The sequence below is a fragment of the Petromyzon marinus genome, chromosome 12 (assembly GCF_048934315.1).
Source record: "Petromyzon marinus isolate PM22_M1 ecotype Great Lakes invasive population chromosome 12, UKy_Petmar_22M1.pri1.0, whole genome shotgun sequence".
NCBI lineage: Eukaryota > Metazoa > Chordata > Hyperoartia > Petromyzontiformes > Petromyzontidae > Petromyzon > Petromyzon marinus.
The window spans coordinates 1725824-1739414 of record NC_133678.1 but is presented as its reverse complement, the minus strand read 5'-3'; the positions used below and the strand labels follow the sequence as shown (position 1 = coordinate 1739414).

At 55.6% G+C, this 13591-nt stretch overlaps 1 protein-coding gene across 6 annotated transcripts in view; it reads left to right on the top strand.

Moving 5' to 3' along the window:
- Positions 1 to 13578, top strand: part of LOC116941713 (dyslexia-associated protein KIAA0319-like protein) — a 43355-nt gene extending 29777 nt beyond the window's left edge. For 5 of the 6 annotated variants that reach the window (XM_076066495.1, XM_076066497.1, XM_032953055.2 and 2 more), the window contains exons 9-21: positions 2448 to 2553; positions 3246 to 3368; positions 4494 to 4617; positions 5075 to 5207; positions 6167 to 6315; positions 6947 to 7098; positions 7850 to 7988; positions 8394 to 8553; positions 8929 to 9074; positions 9590 to 9712; positions 9968 to 10064; positions 10633 to 10754; positions 11629 to 13578. In XM_076066495.1, the coding sequence (XP_075922610.1) occupies positions 2448 to 2553; positions 3246 to 3368; positions 4494 to 4617; positions 5075 to 5207; positions 6167 to 6315; positions 6947 to 7098; positions 7850 to 7988; positions 8394 to 8553; positions 8929 to 9074; positions 9590 to 9712; positions 9968 to 10064; positions 10633 to 10754; positions 11629 to 11882 (1828 nt within the window). In that variant the 3' untranslated portion in view covers positions 11883 to 13578. The remainder of the gene's footprint in view (positions 1 to 2447; positions 2554 to 3245; positions 3369 to 4493; positions 4618 to 5074; positions 5208 to 6166; positions 6316 to 6946; positions 7099 to 7849; positions 7989 to 8393; positions 8554 to 8928; positions 9075 to 9589; positions 9713 to 9967; positions 10065 to 10632; positions 10755 to 11628) is intronic. The other variant, XM_032953056.2, reaches the window with a different exon arrangement.
- Positions 13579 to 13591: the final 13 nt, after the last annotated feature.

The window sequence follows — 13591 nt, the reverse complement described above, 5'->3', positions numbered from 1 at the left end:
TTAGGTCGACTCAGCCATAAATGAGAACCTGGTGCAGTGAGTAAAACATCAGTATAGGGGAGACAAAGACGGCCGGGTGGCCGGGTGCGGTGCTGACCACACCTCCCTCTCGTGTGCCATGCTGGCTTTCATAGTTGCTTGCTAAGGGTACTTTCCCGAACAGTCTGTTCAAGGCTGCAGAGGTATTTCTTATATATAGTATATATAGGAGTGTATGTATATATAGTATATATGAGTGTATGTATATGAGTCCGGCAAAAACAACCCCGTACCTCCTCGTTGGCGCCGGACGGCAACGCTGTGGTGGGCAGTGCCGTGGAGGGAGGGCCAATTTAGATTGGCCATTCCCCTCATGGCGTTTGTAATCACCACAGCGGCCAAATGGGGGTTCTGGACGGGTGTGAGGGGCTGGTAACCCCTCCACCTTCAATTAATTACCACCAAACCACGATTGATACATTAAACATTGAATTAAGCTTGTGCCGGAGGCCCCGGGGGGACAGACATCGATGATGTCGCCTGGCTACACCCCATTTGGCAGAGCCAGGAAACTGAATCCTTACCCTCGGGGCTCCTCCAGAAACAACAAAAAACCACTACGGGTGGCCACGTGGAATGTTCGAACGCTCACTGCGGAGGAGAGGCTGCCACTCCTCTGTCGGGAGCTGGACCGGTATCGCCTGGATCTCTGTGGTATTCAGGAGGTCCGGTGGACCGGCTCTGACTTCTGCAACAATGAGGGGTGGACAGTCCTCTTACTCGGGGCAGGAGACTGCCAAACAACAGGAAGTGTCTCTTCTTCTGAACAAAAGAATGAAAGGGGCGTGGGAGTGTGGTGGTGAGGTGTGGGAAGCTGTAAGCCCCAGGCTACTTTAGGCTCGCCTTCCCATCAACCAGAGGCAAGGAGTGGTGGTTGTGGTAACTTATGCCCCCACCAAAGACGAACATCCGTGGAGGGATGCAGGCAAGGCCGATGAGTCAGATGCCTTATATGACCTCCTGTCACAGGTACTAGCTAAAGTGGCCCCTCAGGATAGAGTCATCTTGTTGGGTGACTTCAATGCCCGAGTTGGTCATGATGCTGGAACCTGGTCTGGAGTGATTTGAAGGCATGGGCCAGATCAGCTCAACGGCAGGAAGCTGCTAGATTTTTGTGCAACCAACACGCTATTCTGGCATCGGCGCATCCACACAACATCATGGATGCATGCCGGGTCCAAGCAAGAACATCTGCTGGACTACATAGTGATGGAACAGCGGGTGTGGGCCCATTTCCTTGACACCAGGAGACCCTGGCTGACAGAGGAGGTGTTCAGACTGGCTGAGAAAAAGCGACAGGCCCACTCTCACCATCTACAGCCCCCTCCCCTCCCCCCCTTGGATTAGCCGAGGTATGCCTAGCTCTGCGATCTTACATTTACTTGCAAATTCCATCTCTATCCCCACCCACTTACCCTTGGGTTGTGCCCATCTCAAACCTATATAACCTTTGACTACAGTAGCTCTCTCGCTACATTTCTTCCTGTTTTTTTCACCTGAGGACGATTGCTTGTGTTGCGATCGAAACGTCGTGATCTATTAGTTATTTTTCTATCTACGTGACTTTACCGAAAGAACCAAAGAGTATGAATTCCTGCAGTCACGAAAGCTTCAAATCAAGATTTAACAGCAAGTTGTCACAATAGGGGGCACAGGTGGTGCATCAGCCGGTCATCTCAGTCAGTCGACCCGTGGCACCTGGGTCTGCCCCGTGACCTCGTGCCAGCGGGCATTCGACACTTCACATGGCCTCAATGTGCACATGGCCTGGCACAAGCATCGTGGTGACTCCACCGCCACTTCGTGGCGAATAGTGGTTGTTGTTGTTGTTGTATATGACCATATGTGCATATGGGGAGCGATTAGCGCACTGCGCTACAAACCCGGTGATCCGAGTTCAATTCCCACTCACAGCCACCATTACCAGGGACGATTATATTTATCTGAACCGGTTCTGGGCCTCCCCTAGGTCGACTCAGCCTAAAATGCGTACCTGGTGCGGTGTGTAAACATCGCCACTAGGGAGATAAAGGTGGCCGGGCCACCCACCCCCTCATGTGCCGTGTTGGCCATCATAGGTGCTTGCTAACAGCACTTGCCCCAAAAGTCTGTTCAGGCTATATGGGGGATCATTGTCTTTTGTATGTACATATACGCTGCACTACAAACCCAGCTACCAGAGTTCGATTCCTGCTCATGGCCTCACCAGTGACGATTATCTGACCTCGTCGTGGGCCTCCGTATTGGTGCGGTGTGTAAACATTGGCACTGGGGAGACAGAGGCGGTCGGGCGTGGTGCTGGCCACCCACTCCCTCGTGTGCCGTACCGGCCTTCGGAGGTGCTCGCTGACATCACTTGCCCCAACAGCCTGTTAAGGCTATATACGGACGATCTTTGTCTTTGACAGGTTGACTGTGGTTGACACGGACGGAGTGAGTGACTCCACGGAGGCGAATGTGACGGTGACGCGCCCTGTTGACCGACCTCCAGTGGCCGACGCGGGACCCACCCAGGTAATGGCACAGTCTATAATGCCTCCTAGGTAATGGTACAATCCAGGTAATGGTACAATCTAGATAACTGTACAATCCAGGTATTGGTACATTTCAGGTTATGCTACAATCAAGATAATTGTACAATCCAAGTAATGGTACAATCCAGATAATGGTACAATCCAGGTAATTGTACAATCTAGATAATTGTACAATCCAGGTAATGGTACATTTCAGGTATTGCTACAATCAAGATAATTGTACAATCCAGGTAATGGTACAATCCAGATAATTGTACAATCCAGGTAATGGCACAATCCAGATAATGGTACAATCCAGGTAATTGTACAATCCAGGTAATGGTACAATCTAGATAATTGTACAATCCAGGTAATGGCACATTTCAGGTAATGCTACAATCAAGATAATTGTACAATCCAGGTAACCGTACAATCCAGTTAATGATACAATCCAGGTAATTGTACATTCCAGGTAATGGTACAATCTAGATAATGGTACAATCTAGATAATGGTACAATCCAGGTAATGGTACAATCTAGGCGAAGGATGACAGCTTTAGACCTCGGGCCCAATCCCGGTGACCCCCAACACCGGACGGTGACCCCGGGTGGGGGTCCCCGGGTGGGGGTCCCCGTTATAAACGTGAGCCCCCCCCCCCCCGACCCACCCACCCCGTGCCCGGTGTCCCACAGGTGCTGACCCTACCGCAGAGTGAGCTGACTCTGAACGGCAACCAGAGCGCCGACGACCACGCCATCACCACGTACGAGTGGGCCATCAGCCCCGGCAGCCAGATCAAGGTGGTGAACATGCAGGTGAGCGGCGGTTGGTGACACCGCAGGCTCCGCCAGTCACGCCGCCACCGCTGCTCAGGTGTGCCTGGCTGCCAGTGAGAGGTGGAGTTTTGACCCCCACCAGAGTGTTAATTTTTTTATCGGAATATTTATTTAGACTGCAGAAAGAATCCGATGAGCCGTGAAGCTCTTTTTCACAAACGTCCGGTCGGGGCGGGTCAGCAGGTTACAACAACAAATACTGCCAATAAAAAAAAACGACAGGAGTGCAAAGTAGAGAAAATGCCTGATGATGCTGGTTGTTGTAATCACCAGCGAAACGTTACAGTACTCGAATTGTAAACGTTGCAGGCTTACTCTCCAACACACCGGTGTGTTGAACTAGTAACTAATAATAGGGTTTTTCCCCTTTTTTCTGACAACAAAACCGAAACCTTTTTACAAGGAATCGTGTCTGCATTAACCACAAAATTTGTGGTCAGAATGCAAACAAAAAAATCAGTTTCCAAGACAATGCATATATTATCAGAGTATGTTTTTTGTTTGCATTCTGACCACAAGTATTGTGGTTAATGCAGATATGATTCCTTGTAAAAGGTTTCAGTTTGGTGTTTTAACACCTGTTTTGTTGCCAGAAAAAAGGGGAAAACCTATTCTCATATTTTGGTACTGGCAAAGGAGATCCCATGATGATGGATCTAGAAAATACAACACTTGCTAGAAACAAAACTGAAACCTTTTTACGAGGAATCATGTCTGCATTAACCACAATACTTGTGGTCAAAATGCAAAGAAAAAACACACTCTGATAATATGATGCATTGTCCTTGAAACTGATTGGTCCACACCAGAGACGGCTTTCTTTTGAGCCTCGTCTCAATTGGTGCTAGACCAGAGGACGCCAAAAGGCGTACAGCTCAAAGACAATGCACTATCAAAGTAATGAGGGCTCGGGGTAAACATCTACATCATTAGACCTCCTTTGCCAGTACCAAAATATTATAACAAAACTGAAACCTGATTTGTTGCCAGAAAAAAAGTGGAAAAACCCTATTATTAAGTAAATAAGTATGTCAATAACTAAGTAACGTTCATGAAAGTGCGATGACGATGGCAATGTGACGGCGTGGCGACGCGGCGTGGCAGGGAGTGCGCACGCCGTACCTGCACCTGTCGGCGCTGCAGGAGGGCGAGTACGTGTTTCAGCTCACGGTGGCCGACGTGGCGGGCCAGCACGACACGGCGCAGGTCAGCGTCATCGTGCAGCCAGGTGAGCGGCGGGGACACGCGCAGGGCCGGGCAGGTGCGGGGGAACCGAGGCGGGCGATGGGCGAGACGGGTGAGGGGTGAGACGGGTGAGCGGTCAGACAGGCAAAGGGTGAGGACGGTTGAGGGATGAGACAGGCGAGGGGCGAGACAGGTGTTTGGTGGAACAGGTGCGGGGTGAAACTGGTGAGGGTTAAGGCAGGTGACCGGTGAGGCAGGTGAGGCAGGTGAGAGGTGGGACGGGTCAGAGGTGAGGTGAGGTAACTGGAGAGGTGGGTGATGGGCGAGCTGTGGAGAGAAGCCAAGTGAGTTGCAAGGCGCAATAGGTCAGTGGTAGAAGAGGGGAGCGCTGGGTACAGGTGAGCGGCTGTGTAACACCGTCTGCCACCCGCCCCCCCCCCCCCCCCCGTCACCTCCCGGCTGTGCCGCCTGTTGCCCCCCGGTTGCCGTGGCAATACCAGAGGTGAACCTGCCCCCCGTGGCTGACGCGGGGCCCGACAAGGAGCTGACTGCGCCGTCGGCCGACACGACGCTCGACGGCTCGCGGAGCCACGACGACCGTGGCATCGTGGGATACCTGTGGGAGAAAACCAGGTGAGTGGCCGTCCCTGCGTGTGCGCGTGGGCACGCGTGGGCGCGCGTGTGCGCCCGCACGTGCGTTGGCACAGTGGGGAGCACAGGTGGTTCATCTTCCGGTCATCGCAGTCGGTCAATGGACTTGCCGATGACTCTGGTAGCAGCGGTGTCAAGATCGGGTTCTGTGGATGGGCCTCTGTGAGTTTCGTGAAGGATGCTGCTGAGCAGTTGGAGGCGGTCACCCTCCAGCAATAACGTAGGGCGGAGGAGCGATGCTCACAACAACGAGCAGAGTGCCAGTCGACCAAAACGCAGAAAGTTGGCACAGTGGGGAGCACAGGCGGTGTATCTGCCAGTCATCTTAATCAGTCAACCCGTGGCACCTGGGTCTGTTCTGTGGCCTCCTGCCAGCGAGCCTCCGACACTTCACGTGGCCTCAAAGTGCACATAGCTGGGCACCGGTGCCTTGGTGAAGTCACGGCCACTTAATGGCGAATGGTGGCTGTTGTTGTTGAAAGAGCGGAGGGCGGAGGAGCTACGCTTACAACAACAGCCGGAGCGCCGGGTGGCCAAAATGCAGAAAGTTTGCAGCGTGGGGAGGACTGGTCGTGTACCTGCCAGTCATTGGAGAATTTCAGACAATTCTGGCAATTTCCTGATGAAGCGGGTTGCTGTAATCACCAGCGAAACGTCATTAACTGAAATTGTAAATCTTATGGGTTTTCTCTCCAACACACAGCCGGTGTAGTGCCGAAGTCGTAACGAATTGGGCACGTTTTATTCACAAAGTGACAAACATTACTTATCGGCTGTGTTGGCGGGAGGTGGGTTTACGACATATTTACGCCATATCGTGAATAATACGGGTCGCGAAAGCCTTTCCGTGTTAAGTTCGCCGTGGTTGCGTTTGCCCTTGTCCGAGTCGGGTGGGCAGGATACATGGGGGACCTTTGTCTTTCTCTGCACGTGCGTGCCAGTGGGCCCGACGGCGCCCGACTGACGGGCGTGGACAGGCCGGAGCTGCGCATAGCCGGGCTGGGCGTCGGGGTCTACGGCTTCCGCCTGACGGTGCGCGACGCCAAGGGGCTGGTGGCGAGCGACGTGGTGAGCGTCACGGTCCGTCAGGGTGAGTTCGACCCCCGGGTGCTGCGCGGGGTCGTCGGGGCGAGCGTGCTCGCCGTACGAGTCGCTGCGAGCGTGCACGTTCGGTCGCATCTGCCTCCATGCGTGCGTGCACGTGGCAGGAAGGTGTCTGTTTGCAGCGCAGTTTGTCCTTCACGAGTGGCCGAATCGCAAGCCTTCCTCAGAAAACATTCACGTTGGCACGCGGGTGGAACTGTTGGGCCAACGTTCCACAAGGGACACCACGGTGGCGAGATGTTACCACCCTCACCTGATATGCAGGAGTGCGTGGGTTCGATCCCGACCCAGACACCTGTATAATTGGGATTTGTGTGTCTCTCTCTCTCTTCCTCCGGTTTTTACCTCTACATTTAGAATCAACATGCTTTTAGATTCTTTGGCTGCTATAAATTTCCACATGATAAGCCACTTCGTTGAGCTACCATTTGTGGCCAGGTCGCTTCTGATAAAGAGATATATAGCTCAGTGGGCTTTACCTGGTAAAATACAAAAGAGTGTTGTTTAGTTGAAGAGTTTACTGGGCCGCTACCCTCGGGGAACCTGCGAACCCTCCCTGACCCTCATGACCCCTGTGCCGCCCCCTCACTCACTTCGACCCCCCCCTCCCCCGTTAGAGGTGAACGAGCGGCCGGTGTCGAGGGCGGGGGGCGCCGTGACGGTGACTCTGCCCGCGGGGGTCGTGAGACTCAACGGCTCGCTCTCGTCCGACGACCAGGGCATCGTGAGCTTCCGCTGGCAGCGCGACGAGGCCAGCCCAGCTGCCGGGGTGCGCCACAGCCACCAACGCCGACTCGGGCGCCAGCGCTAGCACCAGCGCTTACACCAGCGCTAGTACCAGCGCTAACACGAGCGCTTACACCAGCGCTAGCACCAGCGCTAGCACCAGTGCTTACATCAGCGCTAACACCAGCACTTACAACAGCATGAGTGATAACAAAGACAAAGATGCCCTGCATAGCCTTTAACAGACTGTTTGGGGAAAGTGCTGTTAGTTAGCACCTATGAAGGCCGGCATGACACACGAGGAGGTGGGTAGCCAGCACCACACCCCGGCCGCCTTTGTCTTCCCAGTCCTAGGAGAGGCCCAGGACCGGTTCAGATAATTTTCACTGGTGTTCGCCATGAGCGGGAATCGAGCTCGGGTCACTTGGTTCGTAACGCAGCTCGCTAACCGCTGCCCCACCGCTCCTCATGAATACAACCACCACCACTTACGCCATCACTAATACTACCACAGCCGCTAATACGAGGACCAGCGCGACGGTGCTGTCCATGGTACTGACGCTCGTGCATGCATTGCAATGGGGTCAGGGGTCACGGAAGAGTCCACATTGGGGCCAAGTAGGGTTCCGGCAGGATCTGGATAGAGCCTGGCTAGGGCCTGAGTTGAGCTCAGGTTAGGCTCTGGGCAGGGTCCTGGTGGTGTCCTAGTTTATTCATGGAAGGGTCCGGGCAGGATCCCAGGTAGGGTCCGGGTAGGGTTCCGTACCCTGACCGTGCGTGCTGGTACCCGGCAGGAGGTGCTGGAGGGCTCGGACTCGCGGGCTGTCCTGCTGCTGAGTAACGTGGTGGAGGGGAGCTACCAGTTCCACCTCACGGTGACGGACGCGCGTGGCCTCTCCCACACGGACACCGCACACTTGGAGGTCCAGCAAGGTGAGTGGGCCTCGCCAACTCACTAATCCTAAGACCAGCTGTCTTTCTGTCTGCTGACCTGCCTGTCTGCATGTCTACTGATCTGCCTACCTGTCTGTCAACTTTTATACCTGTCTGCTCACCTGTCCGCCTGTTTGCCAACTCGTCCACCTGTCTGTTGACTTGCGTACCTGTCTGCCTGAACTCCTGTCTGTCTGCCTGTCTGCTCGTCTGCCTACCGGCCCACCTGCCTACCTGCCTACCTGTTTGCCTGCCAACCTCACTACCCATACGTCTACCTGTTATGTGCATGCTTGCTTTGCTAGCAGTCTACCTGGCGGGCTGTCTAGCTATGTACCTACCTGCTTACCTGCCTGCCCGCATCTCCGCCTGTGTCCCCCCCCCGCGCCTGTTGCCCTGGGGCAGACCCCCTGCGGGACGCTCTGGTGGAGCTGGTGCTGGAGGTGGAAGCTCCTCAGCTTCTGGAGCGGCACATGCAGCTGCTGAAGCGCAAGCTGGCGCTGCTGCTGGGCCTACAGGACCAGCTCGTGCATGTGCATGCCGTGCGCAGCCTCGCCGACGACAGGTGCCGGCGCATTCTCACACCGGCTGACGCACGCACGCAGAGACAATAACATCAGCCGCCATTCGACACTCAGTGGCAGTGACATCCCCATGGTGTTTGTCCCAGGCTGGCAGGAGGTCGCGGGACAGACCCAGGTGTTATGGGTTAACTAACCGAGGTGACTGGCAGGTGCACCACCTGTGCTCCCCATGTGCCAACTCTCTGTGTTTTAGCCGCCCGGCGCTCCGTTCGTTGTCACTCCTCCGTCCTCCTTGGCTTTCGGAGGGCGCCTCCAACACACATACATCTGCTCGTCATCGCGGATTCAATGTAACCTTTCATGCGCCCCCCTCCGCCCCGTGCCCCCCCGCCCCCACCTATGCCCCCTACCCCCAGCACGGCCGTGATTCTGCACGCAGAGCGACTAGGAGAGGGAGGTGGGGCTCTGCCCGGCCTGAACGTGTCGCGCTCGCTGCGCCGCCGGCTCGCCGGTTCCGGCGGGGAGCTGCTGCCCTTCGCCATGCTGAGGGTGGACACCCAGAGTGAGCGGCCTGCACGCACAACACAGGCAAAAGTCCCGCATATAGCCTCAACAGACTGTTGGGGCAAGTGTTGCTAGCGAGTAGCACTTACGAAGGCTGGCACAGCGCACGACGGGGTGGGTGGCCGGCACCATGCCCAGCCGCCTCTGTCTCCCGAGTGGCGATGTGTACACCACACCGGATACTCCTTTGAGGCTGAGTCGACCTAGGGGAGACCCAGGACCAGTTAAAATAATCGTCACTGGTGTTGGCTGTGAACGGGAATCACCGATACACACAAAAATACACACCCGCGCACACTCCCCACATGCACACCCCACACTCCCACACCACCCTGAACTAGGCATAGAAAGTATTGCTCAATGTGGATGGATGACTGTAAGCATGAGTGTACTGTTGAGTGCGTCTGAGTGTACGTGTAGACGAGTGTGTGTGTGTGCACGTATAGATGAGTGTATTTATATCCCCCCCCCCCGCCACCCTGCTCCCCCTGCCCCCTTCCCCCCCACGGCCAGGGTGCCAGCTTCCGTGCTCGGGACACGGGCACTGTGACGGCCTGACACGCTCGTGCCACTGCCAGCCGTTCTGGATGGAGGATCCCATCCGCAGTCACCTGGGGGACGGAGAGAGCAACTGTGGTGCGGCCTCCCTCCCCATCCCTCCCTCTCTTCCATCTCTCCCCCTCAATTATTCACCGCCTGCTCATCCCTCACTCCTCCCCATCACTCTCTCCCTCCTCCCTCTCTCCCTCCTTTTAAATCCCGGGGTCAATGGGGATGCGATCACCCCAGCACCTCTCCATGGACCACCCCCCCCCTACTGCCCACGCTTGTGACTGACCCCCACCTCCGCACCCCCCTCCCCCCACCCCACTCCTTCTGGTGGCGCGGCAGACTGGAGCGTGCTGTACGTGGGGCTGGCGCTGCTCGGGGTGACGCTGGCACTCGGCGCGGCCGTCTGGCTGCTGGTTTACTGCTGCCGGCGCTGCAGGTGGGAGACCACCCCACCCATACTTCACCGGCTCCTGGCACCCCCTCACCAAACACAACTCGCTCCCACTCACCGTGCATAATCTGACACGCTGATATTCTCGTCGCACATACACCTGTGTGTGTGTGTTTGTGTCTGCGCGTGAATGATGATGTACATCTTCTTGTATACTCTCTGCGTGTGTGCATCTGTGTGCTTGTGTATGTATTCACGTGTACACGTGTGTGTACGTGCACGGTAGTACTGTAGCTTGGAGCACGCTGCTCTACGAACCCGTTGACCTGACTTAGATTTGCGCACACGGCCAACATTAGTGACGATTATCCGAAGCGGTCCTGGGCATCCCCTCAGTCCACTCAGCATCAAATGGGTACCTGGTGCAGTGTGTAAATATCGCGACTGGGGAGACGAAGGAGGGTGTTGGAGAGAGTATGTGTGTTGTCGTGTGTTCATGTATGTCTATGTCTCTATATCTATGTGTGTGCGTGTTCATGTGTGTGTGTCTGTGTGTGTATCTGTGGGGGCGTGTGTGTGTGTGTGTATATATATGCGTGTGTGTGTATGTAAGTGTGTGTGTGCGTGGGAGGAGCAGGGGCGCCAGCGTCCGGCGGTCGCGGTACCGCGTGCTCGGCAGCCCGGAGGAGCGAGACTCCCTCGAGCTGCGGTCCCGCGGCAAGCGCTGCACGCCGGGTGGGTACAGCGGCCCCCACCCCCTGCTCCCCGCACACACACGCATGCACACACAGACATACCCACGCACACAAAGACAAAGATCCCCCGTAAAGCCTTAACATAATATACTGTTGGGGCAAGCAATGTTAGCGGGCACCTATGAAGGCCGGCACGGCAACACGAGGGGGTGGGTGGCCAACACCACGCCCGGTCGCCTTTGTGTCCCCAGTGCTGATGTTTCATACATTGCACTAGGTACTCATATGAGGCTGAGTCGACCAATGGGGAGGCCCTGGACTGGTTCAAATTTCCGCCACTGGTGTTGGTCGTGAGCGGGAATTAAACTCGGGTCACCGGGTTCGTAGCGCAGCACGCTCACCACTCAACTACACACACATGCGTACTCAGCAACAGTTGCCGTTCGTCAATAACTGACAGTGATGTCACCACGGCACTTGTGCACCTTGAGGCCACGTGAAGTGTCGGCTCGCTGGCAGGAGGTCACGAGACAGACCCAGGTGTTATGGTTTGGCTGAGTTGACTGGCAGTGACCTCAGCACGTTCTAACTTGCTGCGTATTGCGCACCGGGTGCTCTGCCCGTTGTTGCGAGCGTCGTTCCTCCATTCCTTTGTTGTGGTTGGAGGGTGGCTGCTGCCCACTGCCCAGCAGCGTTCCTCATGAGTCTTCTCCACACACACACACCCCTCCACATACTGCATCATTCAGCTCAGCGCAGCGGACAGACACAACAAACTCCCTGTCTCTCTTCTCCCACCTCCTCGTCTCCCTCTCTCCTCATCTCCCCTCTCTCTTTTATCCCCCACCCCCCTCCTCACCCCCCCCCCCCCTTGTCTCCCCACGACTCTACACCCCTCCTCTCCCCTACCACAGGTGGACGCCACAAAGCGATGAGCATCTCTTCCCCGGGACCCCGGCACCGCCAGTCGGACTCGGACAGTGACCGCGACTCGATGGGGGGATCCGGCCTCGTGGGTCGCGCCCCCCACGGCCGTCAAAATGGAGGGTTGGCGTCCCACATGGCCCCCTCTGATCTCGACACCCCGGGCTCACTCAGCGACACTCCAAGCGGCCCCCCGCGGGGGGCGCCCGGCCTGCACGGCATCGGTTCTGAACCTCTCATCTGATCGCGCCCTGGGATTTCCGAGGGGATCGAGATCCCCCCTCCCTCAAGGAGTATCGGGCATGGAGTGCGCAGGGACTCAAGATTTCCAGGACTATGAGACCCCCCCCCTGCCTATTGGCACAGGGGTCTCCAGGATGCGACCTTGAGATATGTGGACCTCATGGGGGCTCAAGGTCTCTAGAACTATGGGATGCACAGACACCCCCCCCCACCAGGACTTATGGTTCCCATGGGCACGAGACCCCCAGAGAGACCCCCTCACCAGACCTCACGGGACCACTGCGGTGCATGGAATGTGGTTGCTACTTGGCAGAGTAAAGATGGAGAAGAGAGTGCGGCCTGGTGCGGACTGCACAGACCAACAGCCAGCGCTCTCTTGACTGGAAGCTCGTGAGGGATGAGAGTAGAGCTGGAACATCTGATTATTTAAGTAGTCGATTGTTGTGCCTGTTATGGGGCAAACTGCACGACTAATCGGAAAATATTTGATGAAAAAAAAGTCTCACCACTGTTTCCGCGTGTGCCGCGAGACGGGAGGCGATGTGCGGGAATTGATGCTCGTTATCCACATCGTCAGTGAGTCACGCTGGGCGTGGCTTGTCGGGGGGGCTTCCCACCTTTGGGAAGGCGGCATGTCGAGGCAGCTACCGTTTTTCAAAGAGGCCCAATTAATCGACCACAACAAAAAGTAGTCGATCGTAATTTTAATCGGGTTCGTCGACTCAGCCCACTGTCATCCCAGGGGCGCGTTCGGCGGGCCAGAGCGCTCTGCCGAACGGTGTGTTTGCAGCTCTTTTTTTTTTTTAATTGTGGATAAAATTGCACAACTCGCTTGGTTCGTTGGGTGGTCGTGTCAGAATGTTTCGAGATGGTAGACATTCACGACCAATCAGACCTTGAAACGATTCGACACGCCCAACCAACGCCCAACCAACGCTCAGCGAGGCAGATCCTCAGACTGTTAACCCCTATTATGATGCCCTGTGGGCTAACAGGTCCTTCGGTAGGAGAGCGCTGTTGAGCGCTCGCCCCAAGGAATGCACCCCAGCTCGAGATGGCAGCATCTCGCACGCGTTTGCTGGTGTTTGAGAGAAGCCCCATCTTTAGAGTTTATAATTACTTGTGCCAACTTTAGCCACAGAAGTGTGCGCGTGTGTTTTTAAGGGAAGGGTTATGCTGCTACGTTGACCCAAGCGACAAGGGCTCCGACCGGCCACGACCTCCGGACACTTTGGATATTTAAGTTCATCGGCACTGACTCGGCCGGTGTAAAAGTCAACTCCTGTTAATGGCTCCTTCGGGTGGTGGCATAGTGCTGTTGGCACACTTGAGGCTACCCGCTTTAAAAGCTGCTGCTTTTAAGGACTGGGCAGATGAGATGTCATCCTTCTCACAGCTCCATTGGGGAGCCTGAGGAGCAGGAATCCTTGTGGAGAAGGGGACGTTATGAAGCAGAGGACCCCTTGGAGAGGCCCTACCCTGTCCCTGCGTCACTCCGTCCACACTGTTATGAGTTGCAAAAATATATATCCGTAACAAACACTAAATCCAATTTACCTCTCGCTAGGGCTGTGACTCCTAGTCACGTGTCACCACCTCTAGTCTGCAAGCAGCTTGGAAAATATTTTGTGAGAAATGAAGCCCTGTAATGATGTGATGATGTCATGTGAAGAGAATAAATTATGATGTTTTGTAAACTTGTGTCGTTTT